Raw genomic sequence first — 14,811 nt, 5'->3', positions numbered from 1 at the left:
TGAACCTGAGAAGAGTCTCATCAGTCTCTCAGAATTTCTGATGTCATCCATGGCCTACATTGATCAAGTTCAACTCTTTAGATGACGCACACTTCATGTAGAAAGCTGTACGGTTCTCTTCCTAAGACTGCCACCACCAACATTTTTCTCTTTTTTCTGTTTCTGACACATGATATTAGTGCACATTAAGTACATGAGGAGAATCCTATTTTTAAAAAGTAACACTTCGTCGCATAAATCAATAATCAATAAAAGCGAACCCCACCCACCAAGGGAGGTAACCAGCAATAATTATAAAAATAACTACAATATCAAGGAACTGAGATGGATGCAACACTTTTCTCATCAAGACCGAGTTCACAATATATTATAATAAATGCACACTCTAGGTAAACACATGCCTAAGAGCCCTCCCGAGCAATGCGTTCAGGGCAGAGACTACTATTTCATAATATATTGAAGATGACTGTAAATTTAACAGAGAGAGGTCTCAAAAATCGCCTTTTAAAAATTGCCTCTGACACAGGGCAGATCATGTTGAATTTCTTCCAAAATTGACTTCCAACCCAAGCCATGTATACCTCAACACACTCTCTTTGTCTTAGTGTATCCAAGTCTCACAAATGAGTGCCTCAGCATGACCTGATATATCTGCCAACATTGCCTGGGCCAAAATCTGTAGTTGACACAAATTTTTGTCCAAAAATCTGTAGAGTTGACCTAAAAAAATCTGTAGTAGACTATACTATATTACCCCACTCGTTGCATACTTAATTTGGGACCCTTCATTTTGACCCACATCATAAGCACGAATGTGTTTGCGACTTTAAACAAATGTAGAAAATGACAAAGAAAAAAAAAGACAAAATGAAAACTACCAGAGGCATTTACCCATAGTAGTGTAGTTGGTGCCGTTCCTGTCCTATTCATCATACATGCACGCACACACACAATTGAAACTAAAAAAGCACCAAAAAACCCCCCAAAAACAGTTCAGAAGCATAGAAACAAAGATGAAGAAAAGGGGGGCCTTGGATGACTTTTACCTAGCCTTGGCTCTCTATGCCTTTGCAGAGTTTACAAGGTAAGAGTGGATCCCGAGTCCACACAAGGCCTGCACCAACGCGCGTTTTGCAGAGAGTTCTAGAACTACAAAATTTAGAATACTAAAATTTGCTTCCAAGTTCAGTTTTTGTCCCCTGGTGTTGCCTCCAACCCAACACCCCCCTCCCCAGAATGTATCCTTAAAAAAATCAATAATCCGCCCATTCCGGAGTCCTATAGATACTTTGCAGTGCTCAGACTTCGAATGAACTTTGGTAACCCCTACAATTGCCGGTGCTCACAATGTGATGGAACGCACAGGTTCACTGACCAGTCACCATGGCGAGCCCGACAAGACGACTATAACTTTCTTTTATTTATTTTGTTCACAAGTTGTGACAGCACAGGTCAAATATTGATTTATTTTCATGGCGACGCAGCGTTTGCCATGCACAACCTGCATGTTACAATTAATGTTGCGTTTGATCAAACTACTACCAGCAAATTTCTGGGTGGTAACGAAAGTGAAAGTATAGCTTATCCTGATCAAATGTGGGTATCACACATACACTTCCGCTTGCCACCATAGCCGCCTGTCCGCGTGAATAAGAAGCATACCACACTCTCTGGAAAGCCGAATGAATATCACAATTGCGACAGAGGCAAAAATGAACTTCAGGGCGTTATCGGATTTGGTTTTCAAATATTCGATAATATACTTTCTCAAATTCCTGGGTAATTCCAGGGGCCTGGCAGAAACCCTGCTGAATCACGAAGTCGGTGGCTTATCTCTCAAAATCGGTGGATCGGTAGTTTGACCAAAAAGTTGGTGATCTATCAATTTTTTCTGTAGGGTTGGCAGAGGTATGATTTTATCTCTCTAGCACTTTCCCTCTTAAGGTATTAAGTAGGCTTATTAAATAATGAGTGCTGTTGACTGTTCCAAACACATTGAGTGCCCTTAGCTCAAAGGTTTAGTAAAGGCTTAAATTTATATTTTTATAAAAGTTTACAATTAATATTATAAATTTTTATGAATAAATAGCTTGTTCACTTTCGTCAAACCACGGTGAAAAAATTCTACTCATTTATTAATTTGCCTCTATGCCCAGGCCAGCCACCAAACAAAAAATATTTTTAAAAATTTTGATTCAGTAAGGCCTAATTTTTTTATAAATTGTTCACTTTGGGTCCAATTATAATTGAAAACAGCTCTTTAGAAGCATACACATAGGATTGCAAAAATAAATGACTTACAGTAATCTTGCCTACAAATTGCTCATTTTGGGACAGCGACACCACCTTGCCTGATCAATTCAGTGTTTACAGAGTGAGGATCCCCCAAGAAGTCTCCATGTGCTCCACATGAGTCTCGAAAATGACTCATCCCGTACTCTATGGGATTTCCATGGCAAACGCTAGCATTGGTGTTGATGAAAATATGTCAACTTTATGATGTTTTAGACTTTTGCTATAATAATAAAACACCTATAATTTTTTAAAACCCGCTTTAGGCTTCAAGGCCTACATCAAAATCAAAGAAAACGTGTCAGAAGATTTTGAATGACCTTTATGATGAATGGGATTTTAGATTCTGTTAGTCATCCGACTTTTAGACCTGTACGCAAAGATCTGAGAAAATAAAGCTGAGCGATTGCATTTCATCCTCTTTATAGGCCTATTTGTTACACTTCTGTCAGACAAACGGGAGCAGAACAAGTTCAGAAGCTAATTTATAAATTTCGTCCTGTGGTAGTGCATGAATCTGAATTGTATTGTACTTTTGGGTGATGGAATCTGGGTCCTTGCACTGTGGGCTACTTCTGTGGAGATCACTGCACTCTGCTCCTGTTTGTAGTCTGACACCTATTATTGCCAGTAACTAAGTCGACGAACAAACATTTTAACGTCTAGCACCCCACCCCCATCCCCTTCCCACCCCCTTTTTTAGGACACTATTTTTTCCTCTCTCACTCGGATGATTGATCTGATGCTTGATGCTGCTTGGCCAGCATAGAGTTCATTTGTCTCTTTGAAAACAAATACTTATTTCAATGTATATGAAGAGATGTTGAACTATCAACACAGATAAAGAATAGACCTAGATCTAGATACAGACTCTGAATCCTAAAACTTGAGGAGTAGCTTGGCTTAGTTAGAGATGAGAGGCTAGAGACCCGTCGTCACTGACCACTTCACAGCAAAACCAACGACAGGCCCAAATTAGACAGAGAACATTGACGCCCAGTTCGCAACAACAGCGGCATAATAAAGAATGAAACAGTTATGCATTCATTTCTGATAAGGTTTATCATAACTCACATGGTTCACTGTGCATAAAATTATATATAATCCCGGAATTGCTGGACAGTTTATCAATTTCTAAAAGAGACAAACTGACTGGGTCAATAACAAGCAGCATCCCTCTTCCGGATAATGATGACCCGGAAGTAGTGTCCAGAGGCTGGAGAGTTTACCTGCAGCTGATTGTTGCTTGTTTGTTGCCTTTAGTTGACATAGACTGCTGGAATATAACCCGAAACCAGTTGATTTCTGCACTACACTGTAAGATATTGCCCTGAATTTATCTTGAAAAGGACCGTTTTTTTCCTGGTAGAGCTACTGTATGCTTTATTTCCTGTTAATTGGTTTGTTTATGATATTTTCAGGGACTATAAAAATCATGTGATCTCAGTTGTCTGTCTGTGGACTGGGGGCTAACACCATCCTGCATTGACTTGACATTAGTAGGTCTATGTATGCCTGCCGTCTATGGTCATGTTTAAGTACTCTCTCCTAAATTATAACCTTTTGGAGTAGGTCTACCGTATTGGTCAGTAACAGGAAGTTAAGAGGTTTGTACGTTGGGTTCTTAGAGGGTTTGGGGTGGGGTTGTGAGTTTGCTGAAAGGGGCGGATACCCTGCTCTCTGTTTACATTTTAGTTTAGCCTTTCTCTAATTTCTTGGTAATTTATCAGAATTTGAAAAAAAACTAGATTCTAGATCTATGCTTTGATGAGCCGCTACTGTTCTCATGGGTAGGTTACAAGTTCTATCATGGCTACCCAGGCCTGTCGTCTCTGCAAACAGCTCAGTAGATTGGCCAAAGGGCCAAAACCAAAGTAGGGGTGTTAGATTCTCTAGTGTTGGGGAATAAGAAATACAAAACGAATTGTATCAGACCCGGTAACCGGGGACAAAGTCACGAAGTATACAGACCCGGTAGGGGAAATCTTTTGTGATTTCGGAAAGTTTCAGCACCCAGACCCGGTATAGTGTGTGTGTGTGTGTGTGTGTGTGTGTGTATGTGTGTGTGTGTGTGTGTGTGTGAGAGAGAGAGAGAGAGAGAGAGAGAGAGAGAGGAGGGGGTAGAGAAAAGGGGGAAGTGCTAGCAAATATCACATGCCCCAGTTGACAGGAGGGAACGAGAGAAAGATAGAGTGGGGAAGTAGGTGGGGGAGAAAGAAAGACAGAGACAAACAAAGAGAAAGAGATGACAAGCGCTACATAGAGAGAGAGAGGCAGGCAAAAAAGAGGGGAGAGAGACAGAGAAATAGAGAGGGTGACTGCTCGATTGAAATTATGACATTGTTCTTATTCTTCAAATTGTCTTAATTGGTTCCTCCAACTCCAAAACGGAGGAAAAACGATGGTTCATCGAAAAGACATTCACAGTCTTCATTTAGATCTAGATCTAGGCCTCGAAACTAGATCTATGATTTACGTCTGTCTGTCTACTAACTAGATCTATGATTTATGTCTGTCTGTCTACTAACTAGATCTATGATTTATGTCTGTCTGTCTACTAACTAGATCTATGATTTATGTCTGTCTGTCTACTAACTAGATCTATGATTTATGTCTGTCTGTCTACTAACTAGATCTATGATTTATGTCTGTCTGTCTACTAACTAGATCTAAACCTAGGCCATAAATCAAGAAGAACCTAGGTAGGTAGGTCTACCCTGAGCCAAGAGGGTGCTGAAACTTTCCGAAATCACAAAAGATTTCCCCTACCGGGTCTGTATACTTCGTGACTTTGTTTCCGGTTACCGGATACACTCCCAATACAAAAAGAAATTAAATGTACAGATCGAGATCTAGATCTAGACTAGATCTAGATTTAGATCTGTGCGTCTTGTGTGAGGTGCCAAATTAAAATATCATCTCCTCGGCCTTTTCACCCACCCCCCAACCACCCCGCTCCACGCTCCATTATCGTTAGGACAGGGCCTATATATAGTCTAATTAAATTATATATATATATATATATATATATATAGCATTTTGTGAAAAAGAGACAAGGGAAGTCTGCCTATTTATGGTCTACAACATAACCACCAAACCTCAGTTTCAAGACATGATAGATGAAGGTGTTAAGTATAGTAGGCCCTATGTACAGACTAGTTCATCTGTGGGGGGGGGGGGGGGAATATGGGTCACGACACTGTGGAATCAGGCGCTCAGCAATTTTTAAGTATGTGAAACTATTGGTATAATCATAAGCTTGTTGTTTTAAATGATTTTTATGAAAAACACCCTTGCTATCTTGAATAGTAAGTCAAATTATTTGCGATTTTGTAGGAAGCGGGGATTGCTGGTTTCAGAGATAAAATTAGCGAGAAAATAGCGGCCAAAGTTTAGTGACTTCCGAAGCTCGGGAGTCAACGATCTTTGGAAACTGAAAGTGAACGTTTTTTGCATCTTAAATCAATGGTTATTGATGGTAAAATCCACACAGAAATTTAAAAGAAATTGATGCTTGCTTAAGGTGTTGAGCCAAAGAACAAAAAATCGATAAATTTTGCGAAACCTGCGGAAAAATGCTGTTTTCTTCAATTTCAATATTTTGACGAGCACCTGATTTCACGGCGATGCCTCGCTTATTGTCTGTTGTCTGTCCTACACCACACTGTATGAAAGCAAGATGATATGCATATATGTGAGGCAGCGTGGTGGAATCAGGCTCTCGTCAAAATAATGAAATTTGAAGAAAACAGCACTTTTCTCCCTGGTTAGCAATTTTTATCAAATTTTTGTTTTTTGGCTCAACACCTTGTATGTCTATTTACAAACATATTCCTTCGAGGATTTCACCGAAAACGTTGATTACATTACAAAAATATAAATTTACAGTCTCCTTGGACTCTCCAGCTTTGGAATTTACCAAGCTTTGGCGGCCATTTTTTCGCTAGTGTTTCCTCTTAAACCAGGTGACCCCCACCTCCTTCAATCCAAAATATCTCCACTTCTATTGAAGATGGATGGGTAATTTTTTCATTGAAAGCAAGACAAAAGAACAAGCTTTAAGGTGATACCAATAGCTCAATATGCCCAAAAATTGACGAGAGCCTGATTCCACCATGCTACCTCACACACACACACACACACACATATATAATATATATATATATATATATATATATATATATATCTATATCTATATATATATCTATATATATATATATATATGGATGAAAACTTAAGCTGTGTACTTGTAGATTCTTTATTGGACTGGAGAAAGCGAGAGCTTTTCACATAAAAACCTGAAAAGCTACATCCCATTTCAAGGGATAGGCCACTCCTGAAGATTTATGATAGAGAATGATGTACAGGAAATTGAAAAGAATGTCCGGATGCTAGCAGAAGATAGGGAAAGGTGGATAGTCATTTTTTGTGGTCTTTACCCTGTTCCAGGGTGAGAAAGGTATTGAGGATGATGATATCACTTCTTGATCTTGTACCGGTACTCTCGATTGTTGTTTTTTTACAGTTTTGGTATTTGAGGCGTGGTAGGGAGGACTTTAGGGCAACATGGCCTCTATACTGGACCAGTATGAGGAGGAATCAAATCGAGATGCTGGACGCAGACCCAATCAGACAGGTGTTGATTTGGTAAGTAGGGATCTATCTACCACACGATGGTTGTTCACTTTATATATATTTCCTTGTGTATTTCATATTAAGATTTGTGTGGTTTATAGAGTAGTAAGGATTTTTACTGTTTCCCTCCTCTTATAATTTTGGGGACTCCCTTCCTTGTCAGTGGATGTTGAATAAAGATTAGACAAGATGTTTGTTCTTGATTTTTTTTTTTACAGGACTCATCATTGTGGGTGTTTGGTGGGTGCTCTGGTGTGGTTTGCTTCTTATTTCCGATCGAACATCTACCATCGTTTTGCTCTTTCTTCTCTTATTAATTTAAATAAATATGTTACTCTTTTGTAACACGTTTAATCGTCAACACTCGTAATGACGTAATTGTGTTGCAAGTGGTGTAAAATGCTAAGCTAAAAAGGACTAATCAAATCATTGCCTAACCTAATTATTATAAATATTTTCTAGACGAAATTCTTTTTGGGGAAATACTCAAGTACAGTTCTTGCTATATAAGGGTTTTTTTGTCAGGTTTTTTTTTCTCAAATATTTATTATCAGAAATATATATAATTAATGTCGACATGATGCCTTAAGCTTAAGAATAGCCACAGAACGAATTCTGTAGGTTTTCTCCAACTTCATGCTTTATTCTTAAGTCTCTTATATATATAGAGAGCTTCCATGTTTGGCAGACTGATGTCCTGCTGTTACAATAAACGAATGCAAGATGTGTTGTGCAGCCCTTTTGTCATTTCTTATATATGAATTTGTACTTGGACGTTAGGTGTGTAGACCTGTTTGCACATGGAAGTAGGGGCTAGAAAAATCATATAGTACATTTTTATTATTATTGAATAGATATTAATATTATTAAATTATTACTTTTTTTTCTTTTAATGAAGTAAATTTTGTTGTTCTTTTTTTCTTTCTTTAGATATCTCAAGGCTTCATTGATGCCAGGCTTGAGGGAGAGACTCCAATCTTCAGTAAAAAGAAAGTGAACTTCAAGTAAGCACACACATACCTTACTATTCAGTTTGATTATGTTGTGATTGCCCATTTGCATTTTTTATCCTTGCTTTCTGCTTCTTTAATTATATCTCTTCCTTATTCTGATTGTTTTGTGTTGGTTTTGTATGTAGAAAGAATTCAAACATTTTTTTTCACAAGAAGCAGATTCTGGATTTATAATGTTTGCTTTGTTTTTGTTGAATAGTTTCACCTTTTTGAAAAGTGAATTTTTATTGACTTCGACTGCATAGATAGTATAAGACTCCACCTTAAGGCATATTGAAAAGTTACTTTTTACACCGAGCAGTGAATAAGGCATATTGAAAAGTTACTTTTTACACCGAGCAGTTAATAAGGCATATTGAAAAGTGACTTTTTACACTGAGCAGTTAATAAGCATATATTGAAAAGTTACTTTTTACACCGAGCAGTCAATTTGTTTCTTTTCTCTTCTCTCTTTCATTCTTTACCTTGGTACCCTGGCTAAAACTAAAACAGCACCTGAACAAGGATGGCTGGTGCCTCTATAAATAAATTATTGATGGTCGACCTTGGTACCCTTTTTGTATTCAAACGTCTGTTAAACGCTTATTGACCGTTATTGACTCAACTGACTGCATTTAAATTTGGTCTAGAAACCCATTTATTTAAATTTAAATTCCCATTTACTAAGTTGTTTTAGTGTCTTCTTCTTACAACAAGTCTGATCAGTGGCCACAGTATGTAAGAGTTGATTTAAATCTTATTTCGTTGTAAAGCTACAAGAGCCACCTGGAAGTGGGCATTTTAGAAATTATCTTTAAATTATTATTTTAATACTATACTATTATTGTCATTAAATAATAATATCATTATGATTATTTACCATTGTCATCTTCATTATTATTATTATTATTATTATTATTATTATTATTATTATTATTATTATTATTATTATTATTTATTTTATTTATTTATTAATTTATTTTTTTAAAAATTAAAATTTTTACTATTATTATTAATAATTATAAGTATCATAATAATTACTATTTTGATGATGGTTATCATTACTAATATGATGATGATTGTCATTACTAATATGATGATGATTGTCATTACTAATATGATGATGATTGTCATTACTAATATGATGATGATTCTCATTACTAATATGATGATGATTCTCATTACTAATATGATGATGGTTATCATTACTAATATGATGATGATTATCATTACTAATATGATGATGATTGTCATTACTAATATGATGATGATTGTCATTACTAATATGATGATGATTGTCATTACTAATATGATGATGATTCTCATTACTAATATGATGATGATTCTCATTACTAATATGATGATGGTTATCATTACTAATATGATGATGATTATCATTACTAATATGATGATGATTGTCATTACTAATATGATGATGATTGTCATTACTAATATGATGATGGTTATCATTACTAATATGATGATGATTATCATTACTAATATGATGATGATTGTCATTACTAATATGATGATGATTCTCATTACTAATATGATGATGATTGTCATTACTAATATGATGATGATGATGACGTTCCAGGCCCCCGGACCCCATCAGCCACCTTGTGGTGAGCAACAACTTCCTGGTGATGGCCATGACCAGCAACCTGCTGCTGAGGCTGGATCTGGATCACCCGGACCAGCCTGATGGTCAGTGTTGTTGTCGGTGTTGTTGTTGTTGTTGTTGTCGGTGTTTTTGTTGTCGGTGTTGTTGTTGTTGTTGCTGATGTTGTTGTTGTTGGTGTTGTGGTTGTTGTTGTTGCTGATGTTGTTGTTGTGTGTGTTGTTGTCGTTGTTGTGTGTGTTGTTGTTGTTGTTATGTGTGTTGGTGTTATTGTTGTCGTTGTTCTTGTTGTTGATGCTGTTGTTGATGCTGTTGTTGTTGTTGTTGTTGTTGTTTTTGTTGTTGTTGTTGCTGTTGTTGTTGTTGTTGTCGTCGGTTGCTGTTGTTGTGGTTGTTGTTATTGTAGGAGTCTTATTTGTTTGTTTTAGTAAGGTTTTGCGGCGCTCACAACTGCATAAGGTCATATGAGCGCCAAGGGGTGGATGTCGACAGAGAAGTCCAAACAGGGAATCATACTTACTCTGCTCACCTCTCTAGCCTCAACAGCACAATGTCTGCTTCGACTATCAAGGCACCCCGGAAATAACAGTTCACAAGAGAGTGACAAACGGACAAAAGAAGTAGAGGACAAAATGACGATAGTAAGGATGAGGAAAGAAAAAGCAGCAGTCCCCCCTATGTTGTTCTGGCACAGTATGAGCATGACATTGATAAATCAGCCCATTTACAATTCTACTGTGCATAAGAACATGTTAAAATCCCCCCCTTTCGGAAGGGCCTAAAGACACTCCAGTCAGTAGCACTGCCCGGGGGGGGGGGTAAGGACTCTTAGAGTGCGTGGTCAGTTTGTTGTCGTTGTAGGACTGGGTGGTGTCTTATAGGGGGTGTCCATTGGAGGATTGGTTCGGTTCAGATCGGTTCGGTTCAGATCGGTTTGGTTTCTGGCAGCTTCAGTGCAAACTATAAATAGGCCCCTGCCTCAAACCAATCGCCAACTCACGTCTTTGAAAACGAACATGTTTGTTCTTGAAGGTCATGGTCAGTTTCGTTCGGTTTGTGCCGGAGCAGTAGCTATTCCCCCTTCATGGAGGAAAATCTGGCTAACCGCAACAACCAAACCAAACCAAACCGAACCGATCTTGCCAATGGGCACCGGGTACTATAGCACATGGTCAGTTTGATTTTGTTGTAGGTCTGGTTGGTCTCTTTGAGAGCAAGTTTTCACGTGTGGTTGACGGGTCCTCTGGTGGGATTTGCCCCTTCTTACTTATCTAATGTCTATTGTTCTTAACCTGCCTACCTCTGTTCTTTGTATGTTACTCTCCAGTGACTTATATGTCCTTTCTGTTGGTGTGGAAATTTTTGTTGTTGCATAGTTAAAAGTAGTATTTATTCATATTTATTTATTTATTTATTTATTTATTTATTTATTTATTATTTATTTATTTATTTATTTATTTATTTATTTATTTATTTAACTGCAACCTTGCCCAGCCCCTGAGCATTTATTTGAATTGTTTTTCCATTATATGCTGTTTATAATTCTAATACATTTGTCTTTTTGGTTGCGTTTTCCAGAAGTTGAACTGCCCCGCTCGGTCGATGACAGAGTACACAAAATCTTCTTGGACCCGACGGGAAGACATTTGATCATCTCCATGACTTCGCAGGACAATTATTATTTGTCCCGAAATTGGAAAAAACCAAAACCCATTTCCAAACTGAAGGTTGAGAGCTTTTTTTGTCTTATTTAGACGTCTATTAATAATATAAGAGGTTAGATTATGTTTCAGCTTTTTCCTATTTTGTACAGTGTGGATCTCGTTTTTTTACATTCATTTCTACTCTCTCTGATAAGGAGCTAGCAATGAATAACAGGTATATAAACAATTAAAATCAAATATGGATGCCGTCAAAGTGACTCAGTGAATAGCAAATGATCATTCCCTTTTGTACTATACTCGATGTTGTGGTTTGTGACACGGAGGTAAGGAATTCTGGAACTTCTGAATTCCAACTTGATAATTAATCTCATATTTAATTGTTGTGTGTTTGATAAAGTTGAATGAATGTCTCAAAAGGTCATCAGAGACTATATTGCAGTGGTTACACTCTTCGCACTCACTCTCAGAAATCTTGAGTTCGATTGCAATGTGGGAAGATTTTTTTATTTTATTGAGTATCTTCATCTGTATGCTTGGATATGGTATCATTCTCAGCCTAGGTCAGCCCTGATAGCCAGTGTCAAATCACCCAGTCTCTTAAATGATTTAACTCTTGAGCCCTGACCTCATGAGGCTACCGTGCCCCTCTGATTGAACTTCTGAGCAATTCACGCCTTCATTCATATCATTGTCAGAATCACATTCCTTATCCAACTCAGGGTAGTCCTCTTCATTACCAGCATCTAATTTAGAAAGATCTTCAAAATAATCAATAACATCCTGTGTAGTAAATACTGTTTTCCGCTTGTATTGTGTCCCAGATTGTCTGGAGCGGGATAGGATCTCACTCACGAATGTACTGGAGGCTAGGCATTTGGGCAGTTTTATGTGCGACCGGTGTACGGATGGCTAGGCATTTGGGCAGTTTTATGTGCCACCGGTGTACGGATGACTAGGCATACAGGCAGTTTCATGTGCCCCCGGTGTACGGATGGCTAGACATACAGGCCGTTTCATGTGCCCCCGGTGTACGGATGGCTAGACATACAGGCAGTTTCATGTGCCCCCGGTGTACGGATGGCTAGACATACAGGCAGTTTCATGTGCCCCCGGTGTACGGATGGCTAGACATAAAGGCAGTTTCATGTGCCCCCGGTGTACAGATGGCTAGACATACAGGCAGTTTCATGTGCCCCCAGTGTACGGATGGCTAGACATACAGGCAGTTTCATGTGCCCCCGGTGTACGGATGGCTAGACATAAAGGCAGTTTCATGTGCCCCCGGTGTGCGGATGGCTAGGCATTTGGGCAGTTTCGTGTGTCACCGGTGTACGGATGGCTAGGGTTCAAAGGGTTAAATTGTGTGGACGGGAGGGGGGGGGGGGCGGAAAATAGTCACTGTGTCTCTAGTTACCCAGTGGTTAGTTAGTGAGATCACCAATAACGTCAAGCAAGTGTCCGTGACACAAGGTTTAGATGGGTGGTCCCTGGGGTTGTGTCCACGTGCAAGGCACGATAACCCTTGCTAAGAATAAAACCTCACGGCACTGCTCAATGGTGACCAGCAATGGTATGATTGTGAAATTGTCTACGTTGGTGTAATATTGCCAATTTGATATTCTGTGTATGCATTATATTTATCATGATTTATGTGTTTTAATATGTATTTATGGATGTATGTTCGTTAGTGTAATCAAAATTCTCCCACGGGTATCAATAAAGTGTAATTTATTTATTTTATTTTATTATAATCACAATGTATGATCTCACAGGGTCACATAATCGAGTCGGTGGGCTGGAACTTACAGAATGCCAACGACAGCACGACAAGCGCCATCCTCATCGGGACGAGTAAAGGTGAGCGCATGAGTTCATGAAGAGAACTTTTCTACTCCAATGTTTTAAGTACCATAAGTTCATTTACATTCAAGAAACAAAAAAATGAAAATTTTTACTGTGTAATTTTTAGATCTCTCTCTCTCTTGCCCTTTTTAACTCCCAGTGGAGCATAGGCCATCAACTACATTTCTCCAACTAGAAGCCTGTCCTGAGCATCCTTTTCTAGCTGTTTCCATGATGTCCCCGCCTTTTCCATTTCCGCTTGTACCGCTCGCCTCGCGTGTAATTTTTAGATACTTCAGTGAAATCAAACTGTGCGGTAAACTTAGGTGAATACTACCAACTTGTGTCCCGTACGCTCATATTATGATCTCATACTGTTGCTTATAACTTTCATCCCCAAACTGAAAACAAGAGATGTGATGTCGTTTTGGCTATCTGTTGACACTTATTGGCCAAGAGGGGTGGTTCATGCTCACTTCCTGTTGCCACTTGTGGACGTCTTTAATGCGATGGCCTTTTGTTTGGGTCGTCTCACAAAAATTGAGACTGAAGTATGGCGTAATACAATGTGGGGATGGTGACAGACCTGAAAAAAAATCTTAGCAGTGATAGAGTCGTAAAAATTTTTTTGGTTAGAAGATTGCCTCTAATTGAAAAAAAAAAGACGAAATGGCTCTATGGGTGTTGAATTTTTGTTAGTAATGCATCGTCCTTTCGATGCATCATTTGTCACTTCAATTTCACCTTACACGGAGCGGCCCATTTATATGTCTACATTTTGGCTAGGTCTGGTTTTTCTCTGGGTTTAATGGTCATACAGTTTGCATATGAGGCCACGTTCCTAGGTTTTTAAAAATTAGTTTACTTGCTTTCTGAAAAAACTTGAGGCTTGTTGATAGCTTAATAGTAGTTTGAATGAACTGTCTTATAATGCCTTTCTCAAAAGGGTAAAGAATTCAGATACTGCAGACAAGAGAAACTTTGACCTGAGTATTTTAAAGATTTCATTTGATGGTTATTTAGAAAGCTCATCATATCACTATAAAAGATTTTGGATAGTCAGTGTGTGTGCATAATAGAAAATAGCCTGAAACAGTGCTCGCTGTCTGAAAATCTAAACAAAATGATGGCTTTGTGTTTTTGTCTCATTTTTTAAATTATAACTGTGTCACAGGGAATCTATTTTAGAAATTTCTGACGTTTAGATCCTGCTCGTTTCAAAGTACACTATAGTCATTTTCTCATGTAAAATGATGTTTATATGCTGAGTTCAGACTGCCTTTCAGTTCGTTTTGAGTGTGGTTGGAGAATGCCTCCTGTGAACCTTATGTTTACTTCTCTTCAACACATCTTTTTGACTTTTGTTTGTCATTTTTCTTTAATCCCAAGGCTAAATTGTCATTCTTATGTCAAAATACTTCTCTGCTCAAGTATAAAACTTATGTCTATTTTTATTTCTTTTGATTTTCCAGGTCTTATATTTGAGACAGAGCTGTCTGTCTATGAAGACAGTCGTTTTTTCCAGGGAAATATAGAACAGTATTTGAAACAGGTATCGGTCGATCGGTTTCCGATTATGTGTGTTTAAACAGTGTACCCAGTCTTTGGGTGCTGTGGCAGAGCGGTTAGTGCGCTTGTCTCCGAAGCGGAAAGTCCGGGTTCTAGCCTCGGTTCGGACAGGGATTTTTTTCACCCCCTCCTTCCCACCCAACAGTAATGGGTACCTGACTTCGAGTTGGGGAAGTAAAGGCGGCGTGGAAAGGAA

General features: G+C 38.3%; 1 protein-coding gene across 1 annotated transcript in view; it reads left to right on the top strand.

Annotated features, from left to right (window-relative positions):
• Positions 1-3,494: 3,494 nt before the first annotated feature.
• Positions 3,495-14,811, top strand: part of LOC101862325 (vacuolar protein sorting-associated protein 18 homolog) — a gene marked incomplete in the record, with an annotated part of 40,802 nt that continues 29,485 nt past the window's right edge. The window contains 7 exon segments of the mRNA XM_005091710.3: positions 3,495-3,609; positions 6,818-6,939; positions 7,858-7,931; positions 9,517-9,626; positions 11,119-11,267; positions 12,977-13,061; positions 14,519-14,598. Of these exon segments, the coding sequence (XP_005091767.2) occupies positions 6,859-6,939; positions 7,858-7,931; positions 9,517-9,626; positions 11,119-11,267; positions 12,977-13,061; positions 14,519-14,598 (579 nt within the window).

The sequence above is a fragment of the Aplysia californica genome, unplaced genomic scaffold (assembly GCF_000002075.1).
Source record: "Aplysia californica isolate F4 #8 unplaced genomic scaffold, AplCal3.0 scaffold00034, whole genome shotgun sequence".
Lineage (NCBI taxonomy): Eukaryota > Metazoa > Mollusca > Gastropoda > Aplysiida > Aplysiidae > Aplysia > Aplysia californica.
This window is presented reverse-complemented; position numbering and strand designations above follow the sequence as displayed.